This window comes from Heterodontus francisci, chromosome 2 (assembly GCF_036365525.1).
Source record: "Heterodontus francisci isolate sHetFra1 chromosome 2, sHetFra1.hap1, whole genome shotgun sequence".
NCBI classification, from domain to species: domain Eukaryota; kingdom Metazoa; phylum Chordata; class Chondrichthyes; order Heterodontiformes; family Heterodontidae; genus Heterodontus; species Heterodontus francisci.
Window position 1 is genome coordinate 54,556,066 of NC_090372.1, and position 24,885 is coordinate 54,580,950.

Genomic DNA, 24,885 nt, shown 5'->3' on the forward strand with positions numbered 1-24,885 from the left:
TTGTGATTTTTATAAATGACTTGGATGTGGAAGTGGAAGGCTAGGTTAGCAAGTTTGCCGATGACACGAAGGTAGCTGGTGTTGTGGATAGTGTGGAAGGCTGTTGTTGGTTGCAACGGGACAGGGACAGGATGCAGAGCTGGGCTGAGAAGTGGCAGATGGAGTTCAACCTGGAAAAGTGTGAAGTGATTCATTTTGGAAGGTCGAATTTGAAAGCAGAATACAGGCTTAAAGACAGGATTCTTGGTAGTGTGGAGGAACAGAGGGATCTTGGGGTCCATGTCCATAGATTGCTCAAAGTTGCCACCCAAGTTGACAGGGTTGTTAAGAAGGCGTATGGTGTGTTGGCTTTCATATACAGGGGGATTGAGTTTAAGAGCCGCGAGGTTATGCTGCAGCTCTATAAGGCCCTGGTTCGACCACACTTGGAATATTGTGTTCAGTTCTGGTCGCCTCATTATAGGAAGGATGTGGAAGCTTTAGAGAGGGTGCAGAGGAGATTTACCAGGATGCTGCCTGGACAGGAGGGCATGTCTTACGAAGAAAGATTGAGGGAGCTCGGGCTTTTCTCATTGGAGCGAAGAAGGATGAGAGGTGACTTGATAGAGGGGTACAAGATGATGAGAGGCATAGAGTGGATAGCCAGAGACTTTTTCCCAGGGCGGAAAGGGCTATCACCAGGGAGCATAATTTTAAGGTGATTGGAGGAAGGTTTCGGGGAGATGTCAGAGGTAGGTTCTTTACACAGAGAGTGGTGGGTGCGTGGAATGCGCTGCCAGCGGTGGTAGTAGAAACAGATACATTAGGGACATTTAAGCGACTCTTGGATCGGTACATGGATGATAGGAGAATGAAGGGTAGGTAGTTAGTTTGATCTTAGAGTAGGTTAAAGGTTCGGCACAACATCGTGGGCCGAAGGGCCTGTACTATGCTGAACTGTTCTATGTTATCTGTTAAACGTGGGAGTAATTTTCTCACCTTAATGTGCATTTTCCCACATTCGTTGTTGTGAAACTTTTTCAATGTAATTTGTTTTGGAAATTGGCTTTGCTGAAACTCTACAGGATAAGACAGCAAAGATAAATTAAGGGGCTGTGTATGCCTTTTAAAAGAATATTGCTGATGACACCTTAATTGTCTATCCATTAGAATTAGAATTAGAATATTACAGCGCAGTGCAGGCCCTTCGGCCCTCGATGTTGCGCCGACCTGTGAAACCATCTGACCTACACTATTCATTTTTCATCCATATGTCTATCCAATGACCACTTAAATGCCCTTAAAGTTGGTGAGTCTACTGCTGCTGCAGGCAGAGCGTTCCACGCCCCCACTACTCTCTGAGTAAAGAAACTACCTCTGACATCTGTCCTATATCTATCACCCCTCAACTTAAAGCTGTGTCCCCTCATGTTTGCCATCACCATCCGAGGAAAAAGACTCTCACTATCCACCCTATCTAACCCTCTGATTATCTTATATGTCTCTATTAAGTCACCTCTCCTCCTCCTTCTCTCCAACGAAAACAACCTCAAGTCCCTCAGCCTTTCCTCGTAAGACCTTCCCTCCATACCAGGCAACATCCTAGTAAATCACTTCTGCACCCTTTCCAAAGCTTCCACATCCTTCCTATAATGGGGTGACCAGAACTGCACGCAATAGTCCAGGTGCGGTCTCACCAGAGTTTCGTACAGCTGCAGCATGACCTCGTGGCTCCGAAACTCGATCCCCCTACTAATAAAAGCTAACACACCATATGCCTTCTTAACAGCCCTATTAACCTGGGTAGCAACCTTCAGGGATTTATGTACCTGGACACCAAGATCTCTCTGTTCATCTACACTACCAAGAATCTTCCCATTAGCCCAGTACTCTGCATTCCTGTTACTCCTTCCAAAGTGAATCACCTCGCACTTTTCTGCATTAAACTCCATTTGCCATCTCTCAGCCCAGCTCTGCAGCCTATCTATGTCCCTCTGTACCCTACAACATCCTTCGGCACTATCCACAACTCCACCGACCTTAGTGTCATCCGCAAATTTACTAACCCACCCTTCTGCACCCTCTTCCAGGTCATTTATAAAAATGACAAACAGCAGTGGCCCCAAAACAGATCCTTGCGGTACACCACTAAGTAACTAAACTCCAGGATGAACATTTGCCATCAACCACCACCCTCTGTCTTCTTTCAACTGGCCAATTTCTGATCCAAAGCTCTAAATCACCTTCAACCCCATACTTCTGTATTTTCTGCAATAGCCTACCGTGGGGAACCTTATCAAACGCCTTACTGAAATCCATATACACCACATCCACTGCTTTACCCTCATCCACCTGTTTGGTCACCTTCTTGAAAAACTCGATAAGGTTTGTGAGGCACGACCTACCCTTCACAAAACCGTGCTGACTATCGCTAATGAACTTATTCTTTTCTAGATGATTATAAATCCTGTCTCTTATAACCTTTTCCAACATTTTACCCACAACCAAAGTAAGGCTCACAGGTCTATAATTACCAGGGCTGTCTCTACTCCCCTTCTTGAACAAGGGGACAACATTTGCTATCCTCCAGTCTTCCGGCACTATTCCTGTCGACAATGACGACATAAAGATCAAGGACAAAGGCTCTGCAATCGCCTCCCTAGCTTCCCAGAGAATCCTAGGATAAATCCCATCTGGCCCAGGGGACTTATCTATTTTCATACTTTCCAAAATTGCTAACACCTCCTCCTTGTGAACCTCAATCCCATCTAGCCTAGTAGCCTGAATCTCAGTATTCTCCTCGACAACATTTTCTTTCTCCACTGTAAATACTGATGCAAAATATTCATTTAACGCTTCCCCTATCTCCTCTGATTCCACACACAACTTCCCACTATTATCCTTGATTGGCCCTAATCTAACTCTAGTCATTCTTTTATTCCTGATATACCAATAGAAAGCCTTCGGGTTTTCCCTTATCCTATCCGCCAATGACTTCTCGTGTCCTCTCCTTGCTCTTCTTATCTCTCCCTTTAGATCCTTCCTGGCTAGCTTGTAACTCTCAAGCGCCCTAACTGAGCCTTCACGTCTCATCCTAACATAAGCCGCCTTCTTCCTCTTGACAAGCGCTTCAACTTCTTTAGTAAACCACGGCTCCCTCGCTCGACAACTTCCTCCCTGCCTGACAGGTACATACTTATCAAGGACACGCAGTAGCTGCTCCTTGAATAAGCTCCACATTTCGATTGTTCCCATCCCCTGCAGTTTCCTTCCCCATCCTATGCATCCTAAATCTTGCCTAATCGCATCATAATTTCCTTTCCCCCAGCTATAATTCTTGCCCTGCGGTATATACCTGTCCCTGCCCATCGCTAAGGTAAACCTAACCGAATTGTGATCACCATCACCAAAGTGCTCACCTACATCTAAATCTAACACCTGGCCGGGTTCATTACCCAGTACCAAATCCAATGTGGCATCGCTCCTGGTTGGCCTGTCTACATACTGTGTCAGAAAACCCTCCTGCACACAGGACGAAAACTGACCCATCTAAAGTACTCGAACTATAGTATTTCCAGTCAATATTTGGAAAGTTAAAGTCCCCCAAAACAACTACCCTGTTACTCTCGCCCCTGTCGAGAATCATCTTCGCTATCCTTTCCTCTACATCTCTGGAACTATTCGGAGGTCTATAAAAGACTCCCAACAGGGTGACCTCACCTCTCCTGTTTCTAACCTCTGCCCATACTACCTCAGTAGACGAGTCCTCAAATGTCCTTTCGGTCGCTGTAATACTCTCCTTGATTAACAGTGCCACACCCCCCCCCCCCTCTTTTACCATCTTCTCTGTTCTTACTGAAACATCTAAATCCTGGAACCTGCAACATCCATTCCTGCCCCTGCTCTACCCATGTCTCCGAAATGGCCACTACATCGAGATCCCAGGTACCAATCCATGCTGCAAGCTCACCCACCTTATTCCGGATGCTCCTGGCGTTGAAGTAGACACACTTTAAACCAGGTTCTTGCTTGCCAGTGCCCTCTTGCGTCCTTGTAACCTTATCCCTGAGCTCACTGCTCTCAACATCCTGCACAGTGGAACTACAATTTAGGTTCTCATTCCCCTGCTGAAATAGTTTAAACGCCCCCCGAAGAGCACTAGCAAATCTCCCCCCCAGGATATTGGTACCCCTCTGGTTCAGGTGAAGACCATCCTGTTTGGAGAGGTCCCACCTACCGCAGAAAGAGCCCCAATTATCCAGGAAACCCAAACCCTCCCTCCTGCACTATTCCTGCAGCCACGTGTTCAACTCCTCTCTCTCCCTATTCCTCGCTTCGCTATCACGTGGCACGGGCAACAACCCAGAGATAACAACTCTGTTTGTTCTCGCTCTAAGCTTCCACCCTAGCTCCCTGAATTTCTGTCTTAAATCCCCATCTCTCTTCCTACCTATGTCGTTGGTGCCTATGTGGACCACGACTTGGGGCTGCACCCCCTCCCCCCTAAGGATCCCAAAAACACGATCCGAGACATCACAAACCCTGGCACCTGGGAGGCAACACGCCAACCGTGAGTCTCTCTCGTTCCCACAGAACCTCCTGTCTGTTCCCCTAACTGTGGAGTCCCCAATGACAAATGCTCTGCTCCTCTTCCCCTCAAATGTTTGTGGTCAATTTTTTTTTAAACAGTACTGTTTGTTTTTTAACTGTGAAATAGTTGTCTCCCACTTGTCACCTTTGCAGCACTCCTATGTAAACACACTTTGGCACTTCTTCGCTGTGGCGCTCCTTGCTGCTCACGAATTTCAGTGGACCAAGAAGCTGGTAGGCATGTGATTTGGAAAGAAATATATAGATACAGGGGTGTTTTCCCAAAGCAATAGTAGGGCCTCAAAGCATTGTCCTTTGTTGGATAGTCATTGCAAGCAGAATGTGGAGATTTGAGTTTGGTGAATGGCAAGTTGGATGAAGGAGGAGGAGGTGCTCCTTTTTTCTACTTTTATCACCCTTCAGTATTTGTTTCTTGCTTTGGTGAAGTGGAAGGAGCTGATTGGTGAGTAACTGGTAAGCTATTCTACTTATAATAAATAGTCCGTAAAGTTAAGGTATGGCCGGGCAGCTCAGCCGTGTGGAATGTACAGCCTGTGGCATGCGGGAGGTCATGGACGCACCATTTTTCCCAGACAAACATATCTGCAGGAAGGCAGGGATTAAGAACAAAGAACAGTACAGTACAGGAACAGGCCATTCGGCCCTCCAAGCCTGCGCCGATCTTGATGCCTGCCTAAACTAACACCTTCTGCACTTCCGGGGCCCATATCCCTCTATTTCCATCCTATTCATGTATTTGTCAGGATGCCTCTTAAACGTCTCTATGGTAACTGCTTCCACCACCTCCCCCGGCAACAAGTTCCAGGCACACACCACCCTCTGTGTAAAGAACTTGCCTCGCACATCCCCTCTGAACTTTGCCCCTCTCAGATTAAACCTATGTCCCCTAGTAACTGACTCTTCCACCCTGGGAAAAAGCTTCTGACTATCCACTCTGTCCACGCCGCTCATAACTTTGTAAACCTCTATCATGTCGCCCCTCCACCTCCGTCGTTCCTGTGAAAACAATCCGAGTTTATCCAACCTCTCTTCATAGCTATTGCCCTCCAGACCAGGCAACATCCTGGTAAACCTCTTCTGTGCCCTCTCCAAAGCCTCCATGTCCTTCTGGTCGTGTGGAGACCAGAATTGCACGCAATATTCTAAGTGTGGCCTAACTAAAGTTCTGTACAGCTGCAACATGACTTGCCAATTTTTATACTCTATGCCCTGACCGATGAAGGCAAGCATGCCGTATGTCTTCTTGACTACCTTATCCCTCTGCGTTGCCACTTTCAGTGACCTGTGGACCTGTATGCCCAGATCTCTCTGCCTGTCAATACTCCTAAGGGTTCTGCCATTTACTGTATACTTCCCACCTGTATTAGACCTTCCAAAATGCATTGCTTCACATTTGTCCGGATTAAACTCCATCTGCCATTTCTCCGCCCAAGTCTCCAACCGATCTATATCCTGCTGTATCCTCTGACAATCCTCATCACTGTCCGCCACTCCACCAACCTTTGTGTCGTTCGCAAACTTACTAATCAGACTAGCCTGCTGGAGGAGCGTGAACAGCCACATTGTCACCAATTACATAGGTAGGAAGAGGGATGAGGTCCAGAAAGCAAATTTTAGGGAGCTAGGAAGGAGATTAAAAAGCAGAACATCAAAAGCAGCAATCTCAGGATTACTCCCAGTCCCACGTGCGGCTGAGCATTGGAATCGGAGAATTGAGCAATTGAACACGTGACTGGAGAACTGGTGTAGGAGGGAGAGCATCGGAGTTCTGGGGCAGGTGGGACCTGTACAAGATGAAAGGGTTGCACTTTAGCAGGACTGGGTCTAATAACCGTGCAGGGAAATAAAGGGTACAATTCTAAAGCGGGTGCAGGAGCAGAGGGACCCGTGTGTATATGTGCATAAGTCATTGAAGGTGGCAGGACAGGTAGAGAAGCGGTTAATAAAGCATACAGTAATAATAGGGGCATCGAGTACAAGAGCAAGGAGGTTATGTTGAACTTATTTAAGACACTAGTTTGGCCTCAGCTGGAGTAATGTGTCCAGTTCTGGGCACCGCACATTAGCAAAGACGTACATGGCCAACTGGCCTCAATCTGTCCATTACAATTTGTATACTGCAGTCCTTACTGATATTCAGTGCTGTGAAAAGATGAAACATTGTTCTACCAATGGCTTTGTCAACATAGGACTCAAACTTTCCAAAGCTATCCTCACTTGGCTCCCAAGCTCCACCCTGCATGTTTAGCTCTTCCAGGATTCCCCATCTGCATCCTACCTGTTCATGTTTGGCCATTGTTCTTGTCGGCCTCCGCTGGTTTCTTATTCCTTGCCTAATTGATTTCAAAACTCTAGTCCTCTTCTACATATCCTTGAGCTTGAGTGCTTCACTTCCTCTGCAGTCTCTTCCACTCACACCGTTAACTCTTCTAACTATTGTCCATTGTGCATTTCCCTATTCCCTACACATTACCATTTTGACTGATCAGTAATCTTCGACCACATTTTGAAATTCTCCTCCCAAACCGCTTCATCTCTCTCCACCTTCAAAATCTTCCTTAAAACCTACCTCTTTAATAGTACCTACAAAAGCACATAAGATAAAAATAGGAGTAGGATTATGCCATACAGCCCCTTAAGCTTGCTCTGCCATTCACTAAGATCATGGTTAAACTTCTGTATCAATTCCACTTTCCTGCCTTATTCCCATATCCCTTGTTTCTCTTAATACCCAAAAATCTATTAATCTCAGTCTTGAATATACTCGTCATCTGAGCATCCACAGCCCTCTCAGGTAGAGAATTCCAAAGATTCACAACCCTCTGAGGGAAGAAAGTTTGTCTCATCTCAGTCATAAATTGCTGACCCCTGTCCTAAGACTAGACCCCTAGTTCTAGACTCTCCAGAAGAAACAGTCTCTAGCATCTATCCTGTCACACCCTGTAAGAATTTTATGCATTGCGATGTGATCACCTCTTATTCTTCTAAACTTCAAATAATATAAACGCTTTCTACTCAGTTTTTCCTCATAGGCCAGCCCTGTCACCCAGGAATCAATCTAGTGAACCTTTGTTGCACCCCCTCTAAGAAAAGTATATCCTTCCTTAAGTAAGGAGACGAAAATTGTACACAGTACTCCAGATATGGTGTCACCAAAGGCCTAGATAATTGCAGCAAAACTTGCTCACTCTTATACTCCAACCCCCTTGCATAAAAAGCTAACATAGCATTTGCCTTCCTAATTGTTTGCTGTACCTATAAAACTACTTTCCCTTAAAAAGAATACTTCGAAGGAGATCATGAGATATTGTTCCTGTTTCAATTATTTGGCCTTCCACTTTTTTGGCGTTTCTATTTATTTAACCAAACATCTAACTTTATAATTCATTTTGGAATTACAGGCTAAGGAAGCCCAGAGGCAACAAGAGCAAGCAACCATTCTGGAGGCTCAGAAGAAAGCAGTACAAAATATCCAGCTGGAAAAACAAGAGAATAGGCAAGTGGAGGAGATTCTGCGGCTCGAGAGAGAGATTGAAGAGCTTCAACGTCAGAAAGAGCGTCATGAATCAACACTCACCCAGAGGTCACTTACACAACTCCAGCAACTTCGAGATGAGGAGTTGAAGCGACTGGAGGATGAAGCATGCAAAGCAGCTCAGGAGTTTCTGGAATCCCTGAACTTTGATGAAATTGACGAATGTGTCCGTAATATTGAAAGGTCTCTTTCTGTCGACGGCAAATACAAGCTGAATACCTCAACTGTACCGGATCCTGTTGGAAAGCCTACCTTTAACTTTAGTCAGCCTTATCCTGAAGAAGAGGAAGATGAGGGCTTTGATGCAGATGATGATGCATTTAAGGACTCACCAAATCCAAGTGAGCATGGCCATTTTGATCAGCGTACTAGTGGAATCCGGACAAGTGATGACTCTTCAGAAGAAGACCCTTACATGAATGATGTGGTGGTGCCTGTCATTACAAATGATGTGAGTTCTGCTCTGCCTATCATTGCTCCAGATCCAATAAGTAACAGCAAATCAACAAGTGATGACTCTACCTATTGCATACCGGAACAGGTAGATGATGGACAGGAGAACCCTGTGGACCTTATTCCTCCAGATGAAGAATCTGATTATGATCAGGATGATTATGAAGACGAAGCCATTACCTCTGGCAGCAGTCTAGCTTTTTCGAATCCTCGCAGCAGCCAGTGGTCACCAGACTGTCCATATCGTTATTCTGTGGGGACCTACAATAGCTCTGGAGCATACAGGTTAAGCTCTGAAGGACCACAATCATCAGTGAGTAATTTATACATCCTACTCTAGTTGTGAATAACCTCAATGTGATATCAATAAAACCAAGGGGGGAATTTTATGCTGTCCTCCACAATGGGTTTAAAGGCGGGAAGAGCATAAAATCAGTTGAATAGGTGGCTGGGAGGGTTCCCGCCATCATCCTGCCTCCACCAAAATGTAGTCCGGGGCAGGACAGGCTTGTCCTGCCCCGTCACCAATTGAGGCCTTTAACTGGGCACTTAACCCCAATTAAGGGCCTCTTCCCGGCGCAGCCGCAATTAACCATGCGCCCGGCAGCCTGTCGCCGCAGGGAAGCATGGCATGATAAACCTTGTGGTCTGCTTCCTTGCTCCGGTGGTGGGGTCCCTCATTAAAAGGCAGTTACTGCCTGAATGAGGGACCCAGCATCGGGAAGGCAGGGGGTCTGCTGAGAGCCATCTCCCTGCCCTTGCTAGTGATCCCCCTACACCACCCTCCCCAGCTAGACCCCTCCTGCCCTGACATACCTGTGGCCTGGGTCCCGTGACACTCCTCGGCCTCTGGCCAGTGCTCCTCCAGCAGCAGTCACCCCCTCGGCAATGGGGCCCTTGATGCTGTGGAAGGCCCGCCGCTGTCCACTTAAGTGTCTGATTGGCACTAAATTCAGCGGGTATTCCAGAGAAGAGGCGACACGGGGATCTCAGCGTTGCTTGTTCTGGATGTCAAGACCCCTGTCGCCAGAATAATATCCTGGCCCAGGAATCTTAACTTTGAAAAACTCCTGACTGTTCCACTACATGATATAATTGAAATTTTTTTTGTTGCTTTCAGTGTGCATGCAACTATTTGAAATAGTCATATGTCTGCAGCTAATGCATATGATATAGACCACAGGGATTTAACCTTTTCGCTTGAGGGGCCACATTACAATTTTTGTCCTGCGTAGCGGGCTGGTGAGGAAATGTTGGAAAGGTGAAGGCCTTATAATTGCGAACCTCTTTCCAACAATTCCTCCTTCGCCCACCATGTACCAGGAGTGGAAGCACACTGCTGCTCAGCACCGTCCCGCACTCTGAATAGTGTAGCACTGCCCCCGTGTCAGCATGCTCAACCACCGCCCCCCTATCTCTTTGTGGTCACCCGCTCCCCCACAGTGTCTTGTGCACACCAGCCTCCGCCCCCTGATGCCCCCCATTGATCAGCACCCCTCATCGATGGTACCAGTCTTCCCAGCAAGACTCGCATCCCCTATTTGATTAAGGTCCACATGCAGGAAAATTTCACACTTTTGATTGGTGAGCTTCCACGTCAGTCGCAAGAGCATTCTCTCCCCATCAACCCATTTACTGCCGCTCGCTACAGGAAGTGAAGACAGGTGACTGCTCAGGTACAGACTGCACTGCACCAACTCTCCGCTCACTTACTGCTAACAACTGGGGGACACAAATGGAACAGAATCAATCTCGCCCCTTTCTGCACACAAGTTAGGAAGGATTGGTGGGCCAGATTGAAAACTTTGGTGGACTGGATTCTGGCCCGCAGGCCATATGTTGGATAACCCTGATATAGACAGATAGACAGTGTGCATACCAGTCACTGTGACACCTACTTCATCATAAAAAAGTAGAGAGCATCCAGTGATGTACTGTAAAAGGCACTTGCCAACCAAGGAGTGATAAAGTACTGTTTTACTCAGACCTCCACTCAAACAAAAAAACCACTTCGCCACCAGGAAGTATCTCCGAGAACAGCATGATGTGCTTTGAACGATGCCCTGGTAATTTAGTTTATGAGTACTTGAAAATGGTGGGAATTTACCATATCTCTGTCCAACAGCCCAAACCCTTAGAACCTGGTTGCCTCAGGATTTCCTCAACTTGGTTGAACTGTTACTAAGCATGACCTGGGCAGAAAGATAGGTCAGTAGCAATGAGTGTGTCTCAAGGAAGCCTTGAGCACATCATACAATCCTTGATACTGGTTGGCTTTGTTCCAATTAGATTAGTTTTGTCTTTTACGTAAGAACATAAGAAATAGGAGTAGGCCATTCAGCCCCTTGAGCCCACTCCACTATTCAATCAGATCATGGCTGATCTGATTGTGGCCTTGACTGCACTTTCCTGTTTATGCCTCTTAACCTTTTACAATCCAAATGCAATTCGAAGAACATAGGAACTGGAGTAGGCCATTTAACCCCTGGAGCCTGTTCCATCATTCAATGAAACTGAACTCCATATCCATATGCAGTGGATGTGGTCTACATGGATCTTAGTGAGGTTCTTGACAAGGTCCCGCATGGCAGACTGGTCAGTAAAATGAAAGCCCTTGGGATAAAGGGGAATGTGGCAGGTTGGATCCAAAATTGGTCCAGTGACAGGAAACAAAGGGTAGTGGTCGACGGATGCTTCTTCCAGTGGCGTTCCACAGGGCTCAATGTTGGGTCCCTTGCTGTTTGTGGTATATATTAATGATTTGGACTTAAATGTGGGAGGCATGATTGAGGAATTTGCTGATGACACAAAAATTGGCCGTGACAGTGATAGCTGTAGACTCTAGAATGATATCAATGGTTTGGTTGAGTGGGCGGAAAAGTGGCAAATGGAATTCAGTCCAGAAAAGTGTGAGGTAATGCACTTGGGAAGGGCAAATAAAGTGAGGGAATACACAATAAACAGGAGGATATTGAGAGTGGCGCAGTGGTTAGCACCGCAGCCTCACAGCTCCAGCGACCCGGGTTCAATTCTGGGGACTGCCTGTGTGGAGTTTGCAAGTTCCCCGTGTGTCTGTGTGGGTTTTCTCCGGGTGCTCTGGTTTCCTGTCTCATGCCAAAGACTTGCAGGTTGATAGGTAAATTGGCCATTATAAATTGCCCCTAGTATAGGTAGGTGGTCGGGAAATATAGGGACAGGTGGGGATGTGGTAGAAATATGTAATTAATGTAGGATTAGTATAAATGGGTGGTTGATGGTCGGCACAGACTCGGTGGGCCGAAGGGTCTGTTTCAGTGCTGTATCCCTAAATAAAATAAAATAAAGGGGTAGAAGAAGTGAGAGACCTTGGAGTGCCTGTCCACAGGTCCCTAAAGGTGGCAGGACAGGTAGATAAGAGTGGTGAAGCAGGCATATTGAATGCTTTCCTTTTATTGGCCGAGATATAGAATACAAAAGCAGGGATGTAATGCTGGAACTGTATAAAACACTGGTTAGGCCACAGCTGGAGTATTGCATACAGTTCTGGTCACCACATTACAGGAAGGACATAATTGCTCTGGAGAGAGTACAGAGGAGATTTACAAGAATGTTGACAGGGCTTGAAAGTTGCAACTATGAAGAAAGATTGGATTGCTAGGGTTGTTTTTCCTTGGAAGAGGAGGCTGAGGGGTGACTTAATTGAGGTGTACAAAATTATGAGCGGCCTAGATAGAGTAGACAGGAAGGACGTGTTTCCCCCATTGGAGAGATCAATTCCCAGGGGGCACGGATTTAAGGTGATTGGTAGAAGGATTAGAGGGGACATGAGGAATAACTTTTTCACCCAGAGGGTGGTGGGTGACTGGAATTCACTGCCAGGAATGGTGGTGGAGACAGAAACCCTCAGTTCTTTTAAAAGGTACCTGGACATGCACCTGAAGGCTGTAGACCTTAAAGTGGGATTAAATTGGGCGGCTAGTTTTTTTGGCTGGCACGGATATTGGGCTGGCTGAATTATCTCCTTCTGTGCCATAAATTTTCTGTGCTTCTATCCCTTAATACCTTTTGCTAACAAAAATCTATCAATCCCAGTTTTAAAATTAACAATTGATCTAACATAAATTAGAGAGTCATAGAGTCGTACAGCATAGAAACAGGCCCTTCGGCCCACCGCGTCCATGCCAACCATAATGCCTATCTATACTAATCCCATCTTCCTGCATTAAATCCATATCCCTCTATGCCTTGCTCATTCAAGTACCTGTCCAGATGCCTCTTAAATGCCGCTACTGTTCCTGCCTCCACTACCTCCTCAGGCAGCTCATTGCAGATGCCCACTATTCTTTGTGTGAAAAATTTACCCCTTTGATCCCCTTTAAACCTCCTCCCTCTCACCTTAAATCTATGCCCTCTAATTTTACTCACTCTTACCATGGGAAACAGACTCTGGCAATCTACCCTATCTATGCCTCTCATAATTTTATGTACCTCTATCATGTCCCCTCTCAGCCTCCTTTGCTCCAGGAAAACAGACCCAGCCTATCCAATCTCTTATAGCTCAAGCCCTCCAAACCAGGCAACATCCTTGTGAATCTTTTCTGCACCCTCTCTAGCTTAATCACATCTTTCCTGTAGTGCGGCGAACAGAACTGCACACTGTACTCCAAATGCAGCCTAACCAACGTTATGTACAACTGTAACATGACGTCCCAACCCTTGTACTCAGTGTCTCGGCCGATGAAGGCAAGCATGCCATACGCCATTTTCACCACCCTGTGTTGTCACTTTCAGGGAAATATGTACTTGCACCCCAAGGTCTCTCTGCTCAAGAACACTCCCCAGGGCCCTGCCATTCACTGTATATGTCCTGCCCTGGTTTAACTTCCCAAAATGCATCACTTCACACTTGTCTACGTTAAATTCCATTTGCCACTCCCTTGCCCACTTTCCCAGTTGATCTATATCCTGTTGTAACCTTAGACAATCTTCTTCACTGTCCACTTTCCCACCAATTTTGGTGTCATCTGCAAACTTACTAATCATGCCCCCTACATTCACATCCAAGTCATTAATATATATGACAAACAACAGAGGGCCCAGCACCGATCCCTGCAGCACACCACTGGTCACTGGCCTCCAATCTGAAAAACAACCCTCCACTACCACCCTCTGCCTCCTATCACCAAGCCAATTTTGTATCCAATTTGCTAGCTCACCCTGGATCCCATGTGTTTGAACCTTCTGGACCAGCCTACCATGCGGGACCTTGTCAAAGGCCTATCATTTGTGGAAGTGAATTGCAGACCTCTACCACCCTTTGCGTGAAGACGTGTTCCCTAATTTCACTCCTGAAAGGTCTGACTACAATTTTTTGACTATTCCCCCTAGTTCTAGACTCCACAACCAGCAGAGCTAGTTTCTCCCAATCTACCCCTATCTGTTCCACTTAATTCTTGAAAACTTTGATGAAAAATCACCCCGTATCCTTCTAAATTCAAGGGAGTACAACTCTATTCGTTAGCCGTGGCTCAGTTGGTAGCCCTTTCGCCTCTGAGCCAGAAGGTTTGGGTTCAAATCCCACTCCAGGACTTGAGCACAACAACCTCAGTTGGCACTCCAGTGCAGTACTGAGGGAGTGTTGCCCTGTCAGAGATGCTATCTTTTGGATGAGGCATTAAACTGAAGCCCAATCTGCCCTCTCAGGTAGATGTAAAATGATCACTATTTTGAAGAAGAGCAGGGGAGTTGTCCCTGGTGTCCTGGCCAATATTTATCCCTCAATCAACATCACAAAAACAGCTTATCTGATCATTATCACATTGCTGTTTGTGGGAGTTTGCTGTGTGCAAATTAGCTGCTTCAAAAGTATTCATTGGTTGTAAATCCTTTGGGACGTCCAGTGGTCATGAAAGCCACTATATCAATGCAACTCTTCTTTTTTTCCAGTTTGTTTAGTCTCTCCTCGTAGCTTCACCCGGAGTCTAGGTATCATTCTAGTAAATCTATGCTGTACTCCCTCCAGGGTTAATATATTCTTCCTAAGATGTGGTGCCCAGAATTATTCTCAATACTCCAGATATGGTCTTACCAGTGCTTTGTATTGCTGAAGCATGACTTTTACCCTCTTGTATTCTATTTCTCTAGATATAAAGGACAGCATTCCATTAGCCTTTTTGATTATTTTCGGTACCTGTTCATGTCATTTTAATGATCTGTGTACCTGGACCACCAGTGGCTTCTTTGGACCTCCACTGTTTCATGATTTAGAAAGTACCCTGTTCTATTCTTTTTCGGCCCAAAGTGCGTGACATCACATTTTTCGGCGTGGCAATTCATTTATCACAATTTTGCCCATTCACTTAATCTATCAATATCTCTTTGTAATTTTACGCCTCTATTTACACTACTTTCAATGCCACCTATCTTTGTGCCATTGGCAATTTTGGATATGTAGCTTTCCACCCCATCATCTAAGTTGTTAATGAAAACATTGAATAGTTAAAGCCCCAACACAGATACTGGAGAATCACCTACTAGTCATTAATTCTGCTAATGATGCCTAGCTCCTTTTATTTAGATAAATATTTAGAATATGAGAATTTCTTGCTGTACCTGTCACGCAGGTAGGAGACTCTTGAAGGGGAGCTGCCAAGGGGAAAATTTAATAATATATGGGGTTGGAAAACAAACTGAAGTAATCTAAAATTGAATGTTTTTTTTTAAAAAAAAGACTTTCTTTCCAAGTGCTGGGTGTGTGTTTAAGTTAATCTCTTCAAATAATAGCATGGCCTAGTGAACATATTTGTGTGTTTGTGTACACGTTTTACCCTACAGGTGAGTGTTGCATCTTTTATCACTATGTCAGATTCTGCATTCAGGCTCTGATCAGATATGGGATTGAACACCACTTTGAGATCAATTCAGAAGTATTCCAACACTTGAAGTGGACCAAAAAGTACCTATCAGTGACATAGTGATGGAAGGTTAAATCACCACATACTCCACACATTGCTCTGGTAGTTTAGTTTAGTTTAGAGATACAGCACTGAAACAGGCCCTTGGGCCCGCCGAGTCTGTGCCGACCATCAACCACCCACTTATACTAATCCTACACTAATCCCATATTCCTACCACATCCCCACCTGTCCCTATATGTTCCCTACCACCTACCTACACTAGGGGCAATTTATAATGGCCAATTAACCTATCAACCTGCAAGTCTTTGGCATGTGGGAGGAAACCGGAGCACCCGGAGGAAACCCACGCAGACACAGGGAGAACTTGCAAACTCCACACAGGCAGTACCCAGAATCGAACCCGGGTCCCTGGAAGCTGTGAGGCTGCGGTGCTAACCACTGCGCCACTGTGCAGTTTTGTGTGCCTGTAAAAGTGCCAGTCCTTGATGTCTGCAAGAGCAGCAGTGGTTCATTTTGACAATGCAGATGGCAGCTGTGCCTCTTCTTGACCAATCTCACTTGAATGAAGTCAGACACTTTTATCCCAGCTAATTGTAACACTGTCCCAACCCACCAAGTCCCAAATGACAGGTCCCTAAATTGCAGTCAGGTAGTCTGAAATGCAGATTATCAGTATTACCTTTTAACAAACATATTCAAATAATAAAATATTTCGTTTTAGAAAAATCCTGTTGCTATTATCATCTATTATTAACAATTTCTTCTCCTTCGCTGTAGTTTGACGAGAGCGATGATGATTTGGATTCCAGATTTGACACAGACGATGAGCTGGCTTACCGACGAGATTCAGTCTACAGCTGTGTCAGTCTGCCATATTTTCACAGTTTCCTATTTATGAAAGGTAAAATCAAATTTGCCAATAGTGTGAAATAAGCAAAAGCTATTTATAACAACCTAAACCACCTTCTGAACTATTGACCTGCTGTTTTCATCATTCTCGTGTTTTTTAAAAAGTGAGCAGTAATGCTGCTTATGCCAGTGTGGATTCAAGCCCAACTCCAGAGTCTTGAATACATAAATCTCTATTTTAACTTATTCAGTGTGGAGTCAAGTTTGCCAACATGAGTCCTGGTCCATTTTAACTTGTGGATTTCATTAACATGGTTTAGGCCCAATTCCTGCCTGAGCCCAGAAGGAGCTGGTGAGTGGCAGTGGGGTCAGAATGGTAGAAGGTTGCCATTGGTGACCTGTGGGAATGGTCCCCGGTAGTCAGCTAACTGAATCGAAGACACTCCAATCAGTACTGAGAGAGTGCCATCTTATGGATAAGTCGTTAAACCAAGGCCTTGTCTGCATTCTCGGATAGATGTAAAAGACCTGATTCAACAATTTGAAAAACAGCAGAAATGTTCTTCTGTTATTCTACCCAACATCATTAAAACAAACCATCATGCTATTTATCACAGCTATTTCTGGGATTTTGTTAAATATAAATATCCCATTTTTCAATACATTGAAACAGCAATTAAACTTCAAAATTATTTCAATCATTTTTAAGTACCTCAAGTGTCAGCTGTGGCTCAGTTATTTATGTATTTATTTATTTTATTTAGAGATACAGCACTGAAACAGGCCCTTCGGCCCACCGAGTCTGTGCCGACCAACAACCACCCATTTATACTAACCCTACATTAATCCCATATTCTCTACCACATCCCCACAATTCTCCTACCACTTACCTACAGTAGGGGCAATTTACAATGGCCAATTTACTATCAACCTGCAAGTCTTTTGGAGGTGGGAGGAAACCGGAGCACCCGGCGGAAACCCAGTTGGTAGCACTCTCACCTATGAATCAGATGGTTGTGGGTTTAAGTCCTACTCCAGGACTTGAGCACAAAAATCAAGACTGCTAGTGCAGTGGAGGTGCAATCTTTCAGTAGCAATGCTAAACTGATGCCCTGCCCGCCCTCGCAAGTGGCCGTAAAAGATCCCATGGCACTATTTTGAAGAACAGGAGAGTTACCGCTGGTGTTCTGACCAATGTTTATCCTACAATCAACATTTTTAAGACAGGTTATCTGCTCATTATCATATTGCTGCTTGTAGGACCTTGCAGTATATTACACCAGTGACTACACTTCAAAAATACAATACAGCACTTTGGGATGTCCTATGGTTGTGATAGGCACTTAACAATTGCAGTCTTTTTTTTGGGATGTTCTGAAGATGTGAAAAGTGCTATAACTTTCTATTTACTGTGATTATTTTAAAGAAAAGTTCACATGGTTGAAGATCTCAGTGTGAAGAATTGCACATGGAATACTTAAGACCCTAACTTGCCCCAAGTCCCGTTCACCATCATCCACATGCTCGCGGACCTTGCTTTCAAATTTCTCCATGACTTTGCCCCCTCCCTATCTCTATAACCGGCAATCGCCCGACAAACCTCCAAGATCTCTGTGCTCCTCCAGATCTGGCCCCTTGCACATCCCTGATTTTTATTGCTCCACCATTTGCAGCCATGCTTTTAACTGCCTAAGCTATGGAATTCTCTTCCTAAATCTCTTGGGCCTTCACTCCTCCTTTAAAACTCTCCTTAAATCTGCTTCTTCAGCCAAGCTTTTGATCACCTGTTATCTCCTTATGTGGTTTGATGTCAAATGTGAAGCACCTTAGAATGTTTTGCTACATATTAAAGGTGTTATAGAAATGCAAGTTATTGTGTTTATATAAAAATTGCACAGTGGAAAGTATATTCAAGTTAACTATACCCCTCTGAGATATTGTACCTTTTTGTTCAAGTTGAAGAGTTTCTATTTCTTGGTTTTGAGTCAATTCCTTTACAAAGTTGGGTAGAAGTTCCTGTATTTGTTTCTCAGGAGGCCTGATGAATACATGGAAACGCCGATGGTGTGTTTTAAAGGACGAAACCTTCATGTGGTTCCGTTCAAAACAGGAAGCCTTGAAGCTAGGCTGGTTGCACAAGAAAGGTGGCGGCACATCAACCTTATCAAGACGCAACTGGAAAAGACGCTGGTTTGTTCTGAGAGAGAGCAAACTAATGTATTTTGAGAATGACAGTGAAGAGAAGCTAAAAGGAACCATTGATATCAGATCTGCAAGGTAATGTTCAATTTAATAAAGTCATACTGTTAAAGCTGCTGGTAACAACGTACCTTAAGTGACCTGTTCCTCTGCACCAGCACTGTTAAAATAATTGCATAACATTCTGTAGTTTTGTTTTCATTTTTAGAGAGATTATTGATGACGCTGGCAAGGAGAATGGCATTAATATAGTAATAGAAGATCGTATCTTCTACCTTATTGCGGAGACAGCGGAAGATGCCAGGTAATTGTTTTGTTGTCAGATTCAATTAGCATTGATGGACCATGTTTTTTTCGTTCATTCATGGGATGTGAGCATCACTGGCAATGCCAGCATTTGTTGCCCATCCTTGAGAGGTGGTGGTGAGCTCCCTTCTTGAACCGCTGCTGCCTACGTGGTGTAGGAACACTCGCAGTCCTATTGGGAAGGAAGTTCCAGGTCTTTAACCCAACTACAGTGAAGGAACGGTGATGTTGTTGTAAGTCAGGATGGTGAGTGACTTGGAGGGGAACTTGCAGGTGGTGGTGTTCTCATGCATCTGTTGCCTTTGTCCTTCTAGGTGGTAGAGGTTGCAGACTTGGAAGGTGCTGTCCAAGGAACTTTGGCGAGTTGCTGCCATGCATCTTGCAGATGGTACACTCTGCTGCCACAGTGTGCTGGTGGTTGAGGGGGTGAATGTTTAAGGTGGTGGATGGAGTGCCGATCAAGTGGGCTGCTCTGTCCTGGATGGTGTTGAGCTTCTTAAGTGTTGTGGTCGCTGCACTCATCCAAGCAAGTGAAGAGAATTCCCTCACACTCCTGACTTGTGCCTTGTATATGGTAGAAAGTCAGGGGGCGAGTTACTTGACTCAGAATTCCCAGTCTCTGACCTGCTCTTGTCGTCACAGTATTTATATGGCTGTTCCAGTTAAGTTTCTGGTAAATGGTGACCCTCAGGATATTGTTGGTGGGGAATTCAGTGACAGTAATATTATTGAATGTCAAGGGGAGATGGTGAGATTCTCTCTTGTTGGAAATGGTCATTGACCGCCACTTGTTATTTGCCACTTATCAGTCCAAGCATGAATGATGTCCTGGTCTGGCTGCCATGTGGGCATCTCAGGTGTTGCGAATGGTACTGAACGCTGTGTAATCATCAGCAAAATACCCACTTCTGACCTCATGTTGGTGGGAAGGTCATTGATGAAGTGGCTGAAGATTGTTGGGCCTCGGACACTACACTGAGGAACTCCTGCAGTGATTTCTTTTTAAGAGATACAGCACTGAAACAGGCCCTTCGGCCCACCGAGTCTGTGCCGACCATCAACCACCCATTTATACTAATCCTACACTAATCCCATATTCCTACCACATCCCCACCTGGCCCTGTATTTCCCTACCACCTACCTATACTAGGGGCGATTTATAATGGCCAATTTACCTGCCAACCTGCAAGTCTTTTGGCTTGTGGGAGGAAACCAGAGCACCCGGAGAAAACCCACGCAGACACAGGGAGAACTTGCAAACTCCAGACAGGCAGTACCCAGAATTGAACCCGGGTCGCTGGAGCTGTGAGGCTGCGGTGCTAACCACTGCGCCACTGTGCCGCCCTGATGTCCTGGGCCTGAGATGATTGGCCTCCGGCAACCACAACCATCTTCCTTTGTGCTAGGAATGACTCCAATCAGTGGAGAGTTTCCCCGCTTCCCGTTGACTTCAATTTTGTTAAGGCTCCTGATGCCACATAATGTTGCCTTCATGTTAAGGGCAGTCACTCTTGGCTCACCTCTGGAATTCAGCTCTTTTGTCCATGTTTGGACCAAGAATGTAATGAGGTCTGGAGCCAATTTTGGGTAGACTGATGAGGTGATAATTGGCTGGATTGGATTTGCCCTGTTTATGTGGACGGGACATACCTGGGCAATTTTCTACATTGTTGGGCAGATGCCAGTGTCATAGCTGTACTTGAGCAGCTTGGCTAGGGTGCACAGCTGGTTCTGGAGCGGCACAAGTCTTCAGTACTACAGGGCCTGTAGCCTTTTCTGTATCATGTGTTACATATCATACCAGGTTCATTGTATTAACAAAATAATTTCTAACATTAGAAGTGGTTTAGACTTTGTACCTTAATAACCTGAAATGGACAGGCACAGTGTTCTCCTTGTGTCAGTGCCAATACAAAGTGGAATTCAGGGCTTGATGGCATATTAAAAAAAAAAACTTCTTGTTTTGCCTATTTGAAAAATGTTCTGCTGCCTATTGTTATGGCCAGATGAGGAGGGGTCTCAGGCTCCCCTTTCGCTGTTCCTCTTATTCGCACAACAGGGTTTATTCCTTTTAAACTGTGGTTGTGCTTACCACTTCCGTGAGTGTTTTACCTTTTTCCTTTACTGTGACTGTGAAAGAACCAATCAGACAGGTTTTCTTGAGTGTAAACAAGAAAGAGGTAAATTTATTATACTTAACACTTTAATCCCAATTTAAAAATACTAAACAAATACGCTACACGTTCCCGTGCATGCTCACGCGAGAATTACGCACACACAAATAGATTAGAGAGGGAAAAATGGTTGAATTAAAATCCAGAATAAGTGGAACTTAAATATAGTCTGTGAAGTGGATGATCCGGTAGTCCTCGGCTGAGCTGTATTCTTGAAGTGTTCGCTGATCAAAGTTCACTTTGGCTGGCTTGCTTTGCTCAGGGTTTCCCTGAAGGCTGAATTGTAGTCAGCTGTCTTCCCCTGTTTGCTGGCTGTAGCAAAGGAGGGTCCCGCAGTCGCAGACGGTTTTCAAACTTGATGATTTCTGGGGGGAGAGAGAGAGAGAGAAAGGGAAACCTGCAATCTTCCCTGCTGCTGCACACTCAGTTACTGCTTGTCTCTTTGGCTGTAGAACAACTCCCAGTTTCTTCTGAGATGGACAGACGGTCACATGGTACTCTAAATCCCCTTTGTTTTAATAAGGTCCCAAGTCTAAAACCCAAAACATTTCTCAGGTGGGGCTTGTCAAGGTTTACCCACTGAAGGCCTTCACCGTTTATGAATGCCTCAAGATGGTTTGGAATGTCCCGCTAATGAGGGTGATCTGGCTAATTACTTAGTTTTTTAAATTCATTCGGGGGATGGGGGCAACGCTGGCTATGCCAGCATTTATTTCCCAAAACTAATTGCTCTTGAGAAGGTGGTGATGAGCTGCCTTCTTGAACCACTGCAGTCCTTGGGGTGTAGCCCACAGTGCTGTTAGGAAGGGAATGCCAGGATTTTGACACAGCGACAGTGAAGTAACAGCGATATAGTTCCAAGTCAAGATGGTGTGTGGCTTGGGGGAGAACTTGCAGGTGGTGATGTTCCCATGCATCTGCTGCCCTTGTCCTTCCAGTAATCCAGCCCTAGGCTAATGCTCTGGGAACATGGATTCGAATCCCACCATTGTAGATGTTGAAATTTGAATTCAATAAATAAAAATCTGGAATTAAAAAAGCTAGTCTAATGATGACCATGAAACTATTCGTCGATTGTTGTTTAAAAACCCATCTGGTTCACTAATGCCCTTTAGGGAAGGAAATCTGCCATCCTTACCTGGTCTGGCATATATGTGACTCCAGACCCACAGCAGTGCGGTTGATTCTTAAAGTGGCCTAGCAAGGGCAATGAGGGATGGGCAGTAAATGTTGGTCTAGTCAGAGATGCCCACGCCCTATAAATAAATAAAATATAAATGACGTGGATATTGGAATATTAAGTAAAATTTCAAAATTAGCTGATAATACCAAACTTGGAGGTGTGGCCAACAGTGAGGATGATATCAATCGATTGCAACAGGACATAGATAGGCTAGCGGATTTGGGCAAACAAGTGATGGAATTTAGTACCAAGTGTGAGGTGATGCATCTTAACAGAAGAGATAGAGAGAGGCAATAGAGACTTAAAGACAGTGTTAAAGAGTGTGCAGGGATGGTGAGACCTGGGGCTCATGTGCATAGGTCTTTGAAGGTGTCAGAAAATATTGAGAGAGTAGGTAACAAAGCAAGAGGGATCTTGGGCTTCATAAATAGAGGAACGAGTACAAGAGCAGGGAAGTTATGCTGAATCTTTATAATTAGAATTAGAATTAGAATATTACAGCGCAGTACAGGCCCTTCGGCCCTCGATGTTGCGCCGAGCTGTGAAACCATCTGACCTACACTATTCCATTTTCATCCATGTGTCTATCCAATGACCACTTAAATGCCCTTAAAGTTGGCGAATCTACTACTGCTACAGGCAGGGCATTCCACGCCCTTACTACTCTCTGAGTAAAGAAACTACCTCTCACATCTGTCCTATATCTATCACCCCTCAACTTGAAGCTATGTCCCCTCGTGTTTGCCATCACCATCCGAGGAAAAAGACGCTCACTATCCACCCTATCTAACCCTCTGATTATCTTATATGTCTCTATTACGTCACCTCTCCTCCTCCTTCTCTCCAACGAAAACAACCTCAAGTCCCTCAGCCTTTCCTCGTAAGACCTTCTCTCCATACCAGGCAACATCCTAGTAAATCTCCTCTGCACCCTTTCCATAGCTTCCACATCCTTTCTGTAATGCGGTGACCAGAACTGCACGCAATACTCCAGGTGCGGTCTCACCAGAGTCTTGTACAGCTGCAGCATGACCTCGTGGCTCCGAAACTCGACCCCCCTACTAATAAAAGCTAACACACCATATGCCTTCTTGACAGCCCTATTAACCTGGTTAGCAACCTTCAGTGATTTATGCACCTGGACACCAAGATCTCTCTGCTCATCTACACTGACAAGAATCTTCCCATTAGCCCAGTACTCTGCATTCCTGTTACTCCTTCCAAAGTGAATCACCTCACACTTTTCCACATTAAACTCCATTTGCCATCTCTCAGCCCAGCTCTGCAGCCTATCTATGTCTCTCTGTACCCTACAACATCCTTCGGCACTATCCACAACTCCACCGACCTTAGTGTCATCTGCAAATTTACTAACCCACCCTTCTACACCCTCTTCCAGGTCATTTATAAAAATGACAAACAGCAATGGCCCCAAAACAGATCCTTGCGGTACACCACTAGTAACTAAACTCCAGGATGAACATTTGCCATCAACCACCACCCTCTGTCTTCTTTCAGCTAGCCAATTTCTGATCCAAAGCTCTAAATCACCTTCAACCCCATACTTCCATATTTTCTGCAATAGCCTACCGTGGGGAACCTTATCAAACGCCTTACTGAAATCCATATACACCACATCCACTGCTTTACCCTCATCCACCTGTTTGGTCACCTTCTCGAAAAACTCAATAAGGTTTGTGAGGCACGACCTACCCGTCACAAAACCGTGCTGACTATCTCTAATGTACTTATTCTTTTCAAGATGATTATAAATCCTGTCTCTTATAACCTTTTTCCAACATTTTACCCACAACCGAAGTGAGGCTCACAGGTCTATAATTACCAGGGCTGTCTCTACTCCCCTTCTTGAACAAGGGGACAACATTTGCAATCCTCCAGTCTTCCGGCACTATTCCTGTCGACAATGACGACATAAAGATCAAGGACAAAGGCTCTGCAATCTCCTCCCTAGCTTCCCAGAGAATCCTAGGATAAATCCCATCTGGCCCAGGGGACTTATCTATTTTCACACTTTCCAAAATTGCTAACACCTCCTCCTTGTGAACCTCAATCCCATCTAGCCTCGTAGCCTGAATCTCAGTATTCTCAACAACATTTTCTTTCTCTACTGTAAATACTGACGCAAAATATTCATTTAACACTTCCCCTATCTCCTCTGATTCCACACACAACTTCCCACTACTATCCTTGATTGGCCCTAATCTAACTCTAGTCATTCTTTTATTCCTGATATACCTATAGAAAGCCTTAGGGTTTTCCCTGATCCGATCCACCAATGACTTCTCGTGTCCTCTCCTTGCTCTTCTTAGCTCTCCCTTTAGATCCTTCCTGGCTAGCTTGTAGCTCTCAAGCGCCCTAACTGAGCCTTCACGTCTCATCCTAACATAAGCCTTCTTCTTCCTCTTGACAAGCGCTTCAACTTCTTTAGTAAACCACGGCTCCCTCGCTCGACAACTTCCTCCCTGCCTGACAGGTACATACTTATCAAGGACACGCAGTAGCTGCTCCTTGAATAAGCTCCACATTTCGATTGTTCCCATCCCCTGCAGTTTCCTTCCCCATCCTACGCATCCTAAATCTTGCCTAATCGCATCATAATTTCCTTTCCCCCAGTTATAATTCTTGCCCTGAGGTATATACCTGTCCCTGCCCATCGCTAAGGTAAACCTAACCGAATTG

The 24,885-nt window shown here is 45.1% G+C and overlaps 1 protein-coding gene across 1 annotated transcript in view; it reads left to right on the forward strand.

The window, feature by feature from the left end:
- myo10 (myosin X) overlaps nt 1-24,885 on the forward strand; it is a 613,607-nt gene that overhangs the window by 490,663 nt on the left and 98,059 nt on the right. The window contains exons 25-28 of the mRNA XM_068058429.1: nt 7,992-8,891; nt 16,252-16,375; nt 18,357-18,600; nt 18,731-18,826. Coding sequence (XP_067914530.1) covers nt 7,992-8,891; nt 16,252-16,375; nt 18,357-18,600; nt 18,731-18,826 — 1,364 coding nt within the window. The remainder of the gene's footprint in view (nt 1-7,991; nt 8,892-16,251; nt 16,376-18,356; nt 18,601-18,730; nt 18,827-24,885) is intronic.